Here is a 12259-nt window from a genome sequence, read left to right on the forward strand (position 1 = left end):
GAAGGTTAGGTGTCCAGGCTGCTAGCCACAAGACAAAGCAAAGGGGAGCCCTCAGAAACCCTGGGGAACACTGTCCACCCAGTCACCCCTATTGTGGCAGAAAACAGGTCTAACCCCATGATACAAGAAACTGACACTCAGGGGTAGTAAATTAAAAGGCCTCCACACACAAATCCAAATGTAGAGCTGGGTCTCAATGCCCACACCTTTCCAGCGAGAGTCTCAGGTGAATAATGAAAGGACTGAATGGACCTCCCACTCCTGCCCCTGATCACACTAGCTAGCATCCAGCAGTTCAAACTCTCTTTGGAGGAGGAATGTAGCTGCCCGTGTGGCATCAGGAGCAAAGATAGATAGATAGATAGATAGATAGATAGATAGATAGATAGATAGATAGACAGACAGATAGATAGACAGATAGATAGATAGAGAGGATGCTCATGGGTCAGTGAGAGTCAAGCATCATGGAAGCATGAGAGAGTCTCCTGCTCTCCCCTGATCCAGACCAACACCCCTGCCCAGGAGTACAGGAGCATAAGGCAGGATCCAGGAGTGTCTTGGCCCATGGAGACAGGACAGAGGACCACCATAGCATGTCCCCAAATATAGAAGTAGGTGGAGGCCTTCTCAGCTGGCATTCCACAGACCCACTTCCAGCAACCCGATAAGCTATATAAGGGTTGTTTTGTGGCCACAGCAGAGGCGGGGGTGGAGAAAGCTCTTAATTATAGCTGATGCTCTGGGCCTGTCCGCAGCCTCCACCCGACACGCTGCAGGAAGCTGAGGCTGAGATTGGTCCCCTGGGAACCTCTCTGAGGTCACAGAAGCTAGAGTTGGTACCTTCACATGGCGGCACTTCTCCAAAAGTGTCCAAGGCCAAGGGGACATGACAGCAACACAAGACAACCCCAGAAGAGGCTACTAGGAGAGGCCCGTGAAGGTCATGTGACTGTCCAGGGTCATCTCTAATGACACTGACCACTGTGATCATCATGGCCTTTGCCATTCCACCCACAATCTGCAGATATCTTTTTTCACTTATAAAATGGGGACTATGATTTCTCCACATATTCTTAGTTTCGCTCAGCTACTCAGCAAGCAGCCACTGGTCACCACATGTGAGTCAGACCTCTGCAAGGGGTCAGGGTCACATGTCCAGCAGGACTCCAGAGGGAGAGAGAGCTGAGAGTCCACTCTTGGTCCCTGTCATCCTCAGGGGCCTTTTTGCTTCCCTGCACCTCAGTGCCATCATGCACAAGATAGGAAGGAGCAGAACACTTACTCAGGGTCCTGGTGACACTTCCGTGAAATGGGGATTTAAGATGCTTCTTTAAGTGTAACCAGCCAGCAAGTACTCAGAACCTGGGGTCAAACACACTCCCCACTCAGCCCCTGGGCAGCAGGGCCCCCCTGGGGGAGTAACTCGAGTTCTTCAGGCACTGTCCCCTCAGTGGTAAGTTAGTGCCCACTCAAACTGTGCAGACACACCTGCCCTGTACATAAGCACAGAGGCAGTCATCCATGTGTGAGGGTAAAATTAATTATTCACTCCCCCTCATGCTCTGCAGCTGAGCCTTACATGTCAGGCTGTGCGGTTGGGATTCCAACATAGCTCCTAACAGAACACTGAATGGAGGCATCCTGAGTCCTGAGGAGCAAGACAGGCGAGTGAGGTCCACAGGTGGCCCATGTGCATTTGGACAATGGAAAGGCTTCTACTTGGGACATCCAAAGGAGGTTCAGCCCACCACCCCTCCTCTGCCCACCTGGCCACTCCCAGCTGGCTTCCAGATCAGCTTCTGCCCACAGACTCCAACCCCTGCTGTCTTAGGGCAGGAGGACACTGCATCCCACCCCAGACACCAGGGCCTCACTTCCTGTGCACTGGCTCTGGACTCAGCTTCCCTCTGAAGGGAGCTCCTGGGAACTTGCTGGTCCCCAGAGCTGCCCTTCCTTCCTTCAGCAGCCAAGGTGGATGGAAATAGCAAACATGGCTTTGCAAGCAACCAGACATTCTTACATCATCACCAGCATCACCACTGTAGGGGAGAGGGAGGAGGGAGAAGGCAGCAACAAGGACCATCACCATCCTTTAAGCCCACACCACATCACGCACGCTAATATATGGGGAGGGAGATGTTTATCTGTAAGTGCAAAAACTACAAGTCACAGATATCAGATAGTGTTCTCAATATCACTCTGGTAATAAGTGTGGTAGCCAAGAAATTGGGACTATATCCATTGTCTACACTGCCACCCAACCCCTTCATTTCCACTGCCATCCATCCACACCGCCAACCACCCACAGCTGTGATCTTCATCTCTCGGGCGGCAACACCCAAATGAAAATATGAGGCACATATGCAGTGTTAAATTTTCCAGTGGTCTCATTAATAGTAGTAAAAAGAAACAAGATAGTTTTTTCTTACTAATATCCTGTATTTAACTCTATTTTTCCAAATTATCAATGTGATATATAATCAATATAAAAATTCATGAGCTGCATTGCTTTCTTTTTTCATGCTAAATCTACAAAACCCAGTGTGGGCATTACACTTGCAGCAGGGCCCAGTTTGGGCATCCACATGCATTGGACAGGTCAGAAGCCTCTGGCTCCTGCATGCATGGTGTCAGCACCCACCTCACAGCTGGGGAGGAAGGACTGTGGACTCTCTGTGCTCAGCTAATGGCAGGCCCCTGAGTTCTTCTCATGCAACGTGGAGCAGCTTCCATGGCCCTCTCTGCTTTTGTCCCACAGTAGGAGGTCTGCTGAGATTTCACATTCAGCCTACCCCAGTCAGTCTGCCGTTTCCAGACTCACATCAACCTCGAAAATCTCACCATTTGTCTGTACTCACAAGTTAAAGCTTTCAGTTATTGTTGGGTATGATTTCTGGTTTGTGGGAGATTCTTATTACTGTCCCTTGGCAGGAGCTGGGACAGACCATTGCACAAGTACTTCCAAAGAACACGCCTCACAACAGCAAGCAGAGTTCACTCTCTGGGCACTGCCCTTGACTTCCTTTAAACAATGTTTAGGGAACTCCTCCTAAATGCCAGAATCTGCTACAGAAACCATGGACTGAAAGAAGTGGACTTCATCCTGATGACACTTACATTCTTGTTTCGGGGCAGATACTAACATGTAGGTGACACCCAGTGCACACACCCCATGGTGTAACTGTCTACCACTTTCCTGATGTCCCAAGTGGACAGGTGCTTTTTGAGATCAAAGAGAATGCCAGCTCTATCCCTGCATCCTGGGTCCCTGGGTGCCCCAACACCAAAGAACCACTCTATGTGTTTGATGAATGAATGAATGAATTGATTGAAATGAATGAAGGCCATGCAGGGTTACAAACTGACCAAATAATTAGAATGAATTTAATAGTTGCTACCATACATGGTTGTTGAAGGAATAAAGTGGGTCTTATGAAACTGAATGACTACTACTTAAAAAAAAAAAAGAAAAAAAAAAGAAAACCCTATTGTTATTCTGCCACGTTCCAGATCATCAACAGGCCCCTATTCAGAACCTTCCTCTTCAATTCATGCTGTGAAGTCACTCACAGGCATCTTCTATTATGTGTGGAGTGATTTCGGGTATCTGGGTTTTGTGGCCTCCTTGATCTAATCTTACCAGATGTTTCCAGTAAGTTACTGTTTGATCTTTTATTTTGTTTTGCTTTGTTTCTAACTGAAGCCACTGTCCGGCATTTTTTTAATTTGTCACCAGAATAGACCAGGCCCTCTTCATCATGCAGCTGTATTTACAAAAACGGATTCACCTCAGGCAACTGAGCAAAAACTGAAGTCTTCTAGGGAGGCTTTTGGAGCATCCTGGCTATGGGGGGAAATAAGGGTTTTTCCCGAGGTTATCATGGTGCACACAGTTGTTCGCAGCGGGGCCGCATCCGCTTCTCCTTCCCTTAAGGTAGCCCCCTCTAGCTTCCCCTCGCGTGCCAAGCTCCTTTCCTGGAAGGCACCGGGTGGTAATTACTTCCACTCCCAAAAGGTAAAAAGATCTCCAGGCTTAGGCCCCTCCCCCTTGCGCAGGCAGCCTGTTTACACGCTGAGCCTAGTGATTGGCCAAGGAGCAGTCACATGATTTTCCCAATCATGTGACTGTAGCCCAATCAGACTGAATGTGAGGCCTCCTGGAACAGTCCCCTCCCCTCGGGTTTGCAGGTCCACAGAACTCTAATCAGGGGCGCTGACAGGTGTCTTGCGATGGCAGCCCCAGTCTGCCCTCTCCTGTCATTGCCTCCTCTGCCCTGTTGCCAGCCTCAGGAGGCCACTGAGACAGCAGCACCTAGACACTTTTGTCAGCTGGTTCAGAAGAGGCCAGGCTACCTGGAGGCCCAACCAAGCAGGAGAGGGGGTGGGGACTCCCTTCCTGTGGCCTTTAGCTGCAGTCTGGAGAGCAACCGAGACCTCCCAGACTGCGCTGCTGCCGGGAACTCCTGCTCAGGCCTAGCCAATTCCCTCAAATCATTCATTATTCACTCAGTCCGTTCCTTGAGCTCACCCTTCTCTAAACAGAACCTTCACCAGCGTCTCACCCGTCGACCCATTTACTGCTGGGGCCTCCACACGAGTCTGCAGAGGGCTGTTGCCACCCAAACAGAAACCTAGCATGGCGTGCTTCCATCGTGGGAGCCGCCTGACTTCTGGCCTTTTCAATCATGTGCGAAAATAAGCTCGCTTTCTTCTTCAAGTCAGAGTGGGGACTTCTGTTGCCTGTGCTCTGAGGCATCATCCCTGATCCATGGATGGTGACATGATGGTGACAGGTGCGTTCCACACAGGAGGAGATCAGCCCACGGAGGCAGGAAGATGGAGGCTGGAGGCTAGAATCCACTCCCAGCCCTGTTGCCAAGTAAACTGTCCCACTCCTGGAAAAAACCCTACAATGTCCTCACCCTAGCACACACGACTTGTTTACTGAAACTCTGATAGCCTGACAAAGCCCAGCAACCCCCACTCCCATGTGACCTCAGCCACACTGTGTGCTGTGGCATCCCCCAATGCCACACCACCACCTCCTTCTCCCTCTGACACAGCTCACCAACAACCTGAGCACAGCAACCCCAGAGAGCCCACCCACCCTCCTCAACACCACTACCACCATCACCACACAAAGCCCCTGCCTGTGGGACTGCCTCAGTGTCTATGAAGACCCCTGCCCAGTACCACATACTCTTCAGATGCCTGACTTCCACACAAGAACACCCTGTGGACGCTGAGGATACAGGCTATGTCTCATCTCTTTCTTATAGCCCCAGAGATCAGCACAAAGTCACACAAAAAGTTGAACCCCAATAAATTTCTGTTGAAAAACTAAGTGGAGAGTAAATAAGCAATGGGGAGTAAGAGTCACATTGTGGAAAGAAACCTAGGACCATCCAGTGTCTAGAGTGCTTTAGCTATGTGCTGACTGGGCCACAACCGGGCCTGTGCCCTCTTGCTAAGCCACACCCAATGGCTCCCACTGCCGGTCCCTCCCACCACTTCCCCAAACCCCTAGATCCATCCCTGCCCTGGCAGGGGTTGGACCACTGGGCTTCCCCAAAAGGGGTTGGCAGGTCCCCTGCAGTAGTAAACAAGACAGACTGAGACTATCCACTGACAGTCCACTGCCCCACCTTCCAGCCTCAAAGCCCTGCCCTGCCAGGCCTGGTAGGGAAAGTCACCCAGCACCCACCCAGACCCAAGAAGGCAGACATCACCCCGAAGAAACAGACTTGAGGAGGAACTACAGACAGGCTGGACCTTGAGAAAACCACTTCATCCTCCCTATCCTGAGGAGGGGACTGAACTCGAAATGACCCCACTAGGATCCTGAAGGTCAGGCTTCCAGATCAGCCCAGAGCCATTCACGCTCTGTGCCTACTACTGCCCAGTGCCCGCCCTCCAGCCACAATGGGCAGGTTCCAGACAAACAAGCTGGAGAACTGGAGTTATCTCAGAGGACTGCAGGTCACCAGCACTTGACGCTGGGGCAGGCAGCCCCTGACCCATCTCTGAGGGCTGCATCTGCATTGCTAGGCCCCCTTCACATGCCCTGTATGACCATTTTCTTGCTTGAAGGCTCATGGAAACCCCTCGGGAGACCCTGCCACCTTCCCGATGCCTCTGTGCGGGCTTTTACAAGTGCTTGGTGGGAAGACCATGTTCCCAGCTCAGGGATGAAGATGGACACTCAGACCTTAACTCCTCCCGCATCTCACAGTGGGCTGAGGATTTAGAAGGAAGACTTTAATCCCACAGCCCTTTCCATCTCTGCCAGGGGGAGGGGAAAGACAGACTCTGTAACGTCTGGCTGGTCCACCAGATCCATTGTCACTGACCCTAGGGAAGGCGGCTCTCTCTGCCCCGGCCCTTGCTGTGCACCGAACCCGGCCACCCTGCCTGACTCACGACTCCTTTGCCCAGGGACCCCTGACGCTGGCTGCCCCTGGACTGGGAGGCCCGGCCACTCACTTTCACAGAGGCGGCGCCTCAGCTTGCCGCGGATCTTGTCGATGGCGTTGAAGTCGGACACGTGGAAGACGTGCGCAGACTTGGGCTCCGAGGCAATCTCCTCCAGCTCCTCCTTCAGCGCCGCACCCACGCCCACCGCGAAGATGCGGATGCCCGCTGCGTGGGCGGCGGCCGCGGCGTCCAGCACCAGGTCCTGGCTGCGGCCATCGGTCAGCAGGATGGCCACCTGCTTGAAGGCCCGGTCTCCGGGCCGCCCGCCGGCCTGCGGGGAGAAGCTGCGGCTGGTGATGTACCGCAGCGCGTCGCCCGTGTTGGTGTTGCCACCATGGTAGGTGATGCGCCGGGCTGCAGCCTTGACCTCCTCACGCGAACTGAAGCGGCCCAGCTCGAAGGCCGTGGTGGGCCCGTCGCTGTAGCGCACCACACCCACGCGGGTGCGGTCCGGGCCCACCTCAAAGGTGTCCACCAGGTTGGCTACCCACTGCCGGACCTTCTCAAAGTCCTCCTTGCCCACGCTGGAGGAGGTATCCAGGAGGAACACCAGATCATAGTGCACAGTCTTGCAGCCTGCAGGGGCAAGAGAAAGGGTGACAGCACAGATGAGGTATGGAAAAGCATGTCCCCAGGGCCCTAAAGGAGTGGTCACTGGGACCACAGGCACCTGACCCCAGTACCTGCCTGCTCTTCCCGCACTGTAGGTGACAGTCGGGATGCTGAAGCACAGCATTCCTGTTTTGTACAAGGAGAAGCCTCCCCAAGGTTGCTGAGTTCCACTGAGGACAGTGACATCACCTTAAAATGATTCACATCCATGGAATGCCACTGAGCATCAATCTCTGTACTTCTATCTTGGTTTAAAAGTAACTTCATTTTATTATTACTGTTTTTCTTAAAAACCTACTTACAAATAACACAAGCCCATTTCAGAAAGCTCAGAAAAGGTAATCACAAACTGAAGGCTGGTGTTCCCATCCACAAAGACAACCACTCTGAGTCGTGGTATATATCCTTGATTACCTTCTATGTCCACTTAGTCACTGGTGGAATTGGAACTGATACTCAAGTCGTTTGCCCACACCTAGCACCATGCTAGAAACCACTTCTAGGTTGATAAGGCCAGTTTCCCTGACCACATAGAATCCCCTGGAAGGATGCACACAGTTGATTGATGCACACTCTTGCTGGGCATTTAAGTAGCTTATAGTATTTCACCATTGTTACATATAGGATATCTCCCATTCATGTATTTTCAATATAAATTTTTAAGAATTTCTATAATGCTATGTGCTTTATAGTTCATAGATTTTGGATAAACTAATGATGCTTTTGATTAAATAAACTAAGTTTTCTCATCCTCAAGCAACCCTGTGGAGTGAGCTCACTCATTCATCTTATAACTCGATGATGTGGGGAAGGTGTTTTTCTAAGAGTGCTGCACAAACATACAGGGAACCGTCCAGAAGCCCCAGTGCTGACCGCACCAGAGGGTGCCAACAGCAGCACTGCAGAAGGCTCTGGAACACAAATCTGAACATGTGGTTAGTAAAAACAGAACAAGAAAACACTTAATTAAAACACCAGATTGGCAAAGTTCAAAAAGACTGATGATCACTGTAAATCTGAGGAGAAGGCGTCTGCCTGCTCAACGCACTTTTCCACACCATCCTCAGGGTCTGTAGAACCTCCTAAGGGATGGAATCCTTTTATCACCAATTCCACTTTTGTGACTCACCCCAAGAAAGCAGTCAGAAAAAAAAATGGAAGAATAAAAGATATACCAGGAATATGACAGAGCATGACCAGGGAAACCAGGGACACAACCTAACCACGGCCTGTGCGGAATAACTACACTCGATCCATGCAATGGGACACCAAGGCAGCCACACAGCAGTGGCTGCCAGGGAACCCGTGCCTACCAGCATGGACATACATCCCGAAAGTGTCGAGTGTGAAAGTTGTTTACAAAGCATTGTGTATAATATGACAGAATTTCTGGAAAGCAAACCTGTGTGTGTGTGCACACGTGTGTGTGTGTGTGTGCACGCGCACACACACTGTTGCATACAGGTGCCTCAGAGACCCTGCAGGTGAGCAGCAGTGCTCACCAATGGCAAGTAGAGCTATGGATGAACTTTATTATTTTGCATTTTCTGCTCTTATATTTGCAAGCAATCAAGTTCACAAGTAAGAAAAATAATAGAGCTATATGTATTCACACACTCCACACATACACACACACACACACACACACACACACACACACACACATACACAATAAGACCTGAGCCAAAGCTACTCTTGAATACTTCATACCTACCTTTCCTTCCTATTTTCCAACTCCAAGTCACAATCTGCATGTTGGGAGTCTAGGCAGGGTTGTTCCTAACAGGATCAGGGCTTGGACTGGAAGATAATTCCTGGGGGGTTTCTCTCCTTGAAGCAAAGGTCATCCTTTTGTCCTTAGGACAAGGCTGTCCCTGCCTGCTCAGGATAATTGCTGCTGAGGGCCAGGCGGGGCCCAGCCTGCAGGCTATAATCCTAGAGCAAATTGGTTGGAAGGCTGCAGAAGGTTCACTTGTTCGGAGGCCTCACTGAGAAGCCCTCTGAGCTCTGCACATTTTCTTCTGGAGGTGAGGGAACAGCCTGGATTGTGGGCCTGTGAGAATCAAGCGCAATAGCCTGGGCTCTGTGAAGCCTCGGGGCCTGGCAGGGGTCTACTTCCCTCAAGCCCGGTGTCTTCTGCTCTGTGAGGTGAGGGTCTGGGAGAGAAAAATGCGGTGTCTCTCTGCCTTTGAATCAACTGTACCTTTGAGGCCAACTCGATGGTCACAGGGCCCCATGGTCCTCACACACAAAACTGGATGTCCATAGTGTTTAGCCTTTCTAACTAGCCAGGCTTTGAGAGGCCGAGGCAAAGTAAAATACATGAGACAATGTGGTAAAATTGATAAAGAAATAACGTGGACTTTATTTTTTTGAGGCTCGCGGAAGACAGCTTTAGCACACACTTTCTGTGTCCTCCCAGTCTCATCTCTGGGGCTTTGGGCCTCTCTACCTCAGTCCTTCTTCTGTAAAATGGGAATTGCATCTCACGCCTGGTTACGCCACACTGTGAGTCGTCCCCACAGCCCCAACCCTAGGTACAGAGGACCCTGTATACCAGCTCTGTGACTTACTGTGGACACAGACTGGCCATGCTCCTGACCCTCCGTCACCTCTCAGCACCCACTGTGCCTTACCCCATTCAGGGGCCTCAGGCTGCACAGCAAGACCATCCTGATGCAGTTCAGCCCCTCTGGTCCCCTGGCTTCCATCTCCCGTCAATGTTCCCAATCTTGGGTCAACTCCACAGGTACTTCTTGTGTCCAGGACACTCTCTGGCTGGACTCCACCACCTGGGATGGTGTCCACCACCACCTGGCGTGAGTCCCAAAGCCCTCACAGAGCAAACCCCCAAACCCTGTGTGCATCTGACAGGACGGCTCACGGCACATGATGTGACTGATGGGGACAGTGAGGCCACTCGATGCCCTTTCCCCTCTCTCTCACACCTATCCCCTCACACCCACAGACGCAGTCACACAGGTCACACTGTCATGCTTTCTCTCACAGCCACTCACAGTTATCCCACACGTGCACTCACATGCACACCTACTCACATGCACATGCACACTCACATGCTCACATGCACACTCACACATGCTCACACGCATGCTCACACACAGGCTCAGTCCCATGCACACACATTCACATGCACACCTACTCACATGCACATTCATGCACACTCACATGCTCACATGCACACTCACACATGCTCACATGCACGCTCACACACAGGCTCAGTCCCATGCACACACATTCATGTGCACACCTACTCACATGCACATCCATGCACACTCACACATGCTCAGTCCCATGCACACTTACTCATGCTCACACGCACGCTCACACACAGGCTCAGTCCCGTGCACACACACTCACATGCTCACTCACACCTCCCCTCACACAGGCCCTGACTCCAGCTGGTTGTGACTCACGCCCACTGCAGGACGTGGCCACACACGCTTGCTGGGTTACTGGCGCTCTCACACAGGCCCACACCCCTGACAGATGCAGGGCCGTGTGTGCTGCCTGCCGGCCACTCAGCACAGCCTGCGCCGGAGCCTCACCTGCCCGCTGGGCCTGACAGCCGCCACCCCCACTCCACAGCAGCAGCGTCCAGAGGAGGCAGGCCGCGGTGTTCCCTTGGAGGCTTACGCTGGCTCTCTTGCTCTTGGCGACAAGCATTTCCAGGCCAGGAAGTGACCCAACAAGGTCTAGCAGAGCATCTCCTGTGTGGAGAAAGACACAGTCTCAGAGCAGCACCTCCCCGAGCGGAAGGGCCGCAGCCATGGGGAGGGACCAACCCAGCCTCCCAGCTCATTCTCAGTCAGCCAACAGGATGGCCTTCCAAAGAGAAAGCGAGTGCCCCTCCCTCGTCCCTGACGAGTCCACCTGTCCCTCCATCCACCCAATTAGCAGAGGAACTGCCCAGCTCGGCGGAGCAGTGGGGGAGCCCTGTGCAGGAGGACCCCAGCCAGGCCTGCCTATAGCCCACCAATAAGCCCAACGCATCCCCGACTGGAGGTGATTCACAGACCTGCTGCAACTGCACACCCCGTGACCTCACACCTCCCCAAGGGTCCAGCAGTGACGGCACTTGGTCACTGTGGACTTTCCAGAAGTTTCCCACTGCTGCCAGTTCTGAAACAGCCCCTCGCCTCTACGGAGGGCCTCTGCATGAAATCCTCAGAGCCCTGAGAGCAGCTGGCGGGGCAGCTCAGAGCTGCTCCTGCGGAGTCTCCCCAGGCCCCCACTGCAGGACTGCCACCCTCGCTGCCTCCATGAACCCCACGGGCCCTCCCACAGCAGTGGGCTTACACAACTTCATCCCTTTGCCCTAGGTCTGCCCTGCTGACCACCCGATGCCTGGGGACCAATGCCAAGCTGACCTAACCAGGCGAGAATCAAGCCCCCTCCACACACAGCCAACCCTATGGATGAAGGGGAAATCAAGAACCTTTCAAACCCAACACTTGCAATAGGCGCGGTTATCCAACAGTAAGAGGGCATAAAAGTTATTCTGCTTCGAATTATAGGTGAGTGCTTTCTTTAAATTTTAATAAAAAGGAAAATGTTAAGCAGGTTGCAAGGAAGTTGAGAGCAAACTTTTTTCACTCAGTCTTTGTTTGCAGAGTTCTGATGTGAGCTAGGTATTTACAATGATCTACAAAGAATCACAAAGGACCCCCAAAATGCATCTGCTGAATCAGCATGTCCAGTGCAATGGGAGCTGCAAGCCACCTCAGTGCTCTGGGCTGGGACTGTTGTGCAAACAGAAACCACAGGGCAAGGCAGCGGAAGCAGGTGTGGGGATATGTGTGTGTGTGCAAGCAGGTGTGTGTGGAGGTCTGTTTCTCTTTTACATTTTTTCTGAATTATGTTAACATTTCAGCTTTCATCAATGATGATCTAAAGTCATTTAAATATGCTCCAGTGAATTGGAAGAGAACCTCCCAAAACTGGATGAGCTCAGAAGAAAACATCCACATGAATGAGCCTTGTGACAAACATGGGGTGAACCATTAGTCTCTGGGGTCTCTCTCTCTCTCTCTCTCTCTCTCTCTCTCTCTCTCTCTCTCTCTCTCTCTCACACACACACACACACACACACACACATACACACACACAATTTACAGAGAGTGAGCTGAGTGTGTGTTTGAAATCATAAGCTACC

General features: G+C 51.8%; 1 protein-coding gene across 1 annotated transcript in view; it reads right to left on the reverse strand.

The window, feature by feature from the left end:
• Positions 1-12259, reverse strand: part of COL22A1 (collagen type XXII alpha 1 chain) — a 241998-nt gene that overhangs the window by 206958 nt on the left and 22781 nt on the right. The window contains exons 2-3 of the mRNA XM_079145252.1: positions 10653-10814; positions 6484-7050 (exon numbers count right to left, since the gene is read on the reverse strand). Of these exons, the coding sequence (XP_079001378.1) occupies positions 6484-7050; positions 10653-10770 (685 nt within the window). The 5' untranslated portion in view covers positions 10771-10814. The remainder of the gene's footprint in view (positions 1-6483; positions 7051-10652; positions 10815-12259) is intronic.

Source organism: Sciurus vulgaris (assembly GCF_902686455.1).
Source record: "Sciurus vulgaris genome assembly, chromosome: 1".
Lineage (NCBI taxonomy): Eukaryota > Metazoa > Chordata > Mammalia > Rodentia > Sciuridae > Sciurus > Sciurus vulgaris.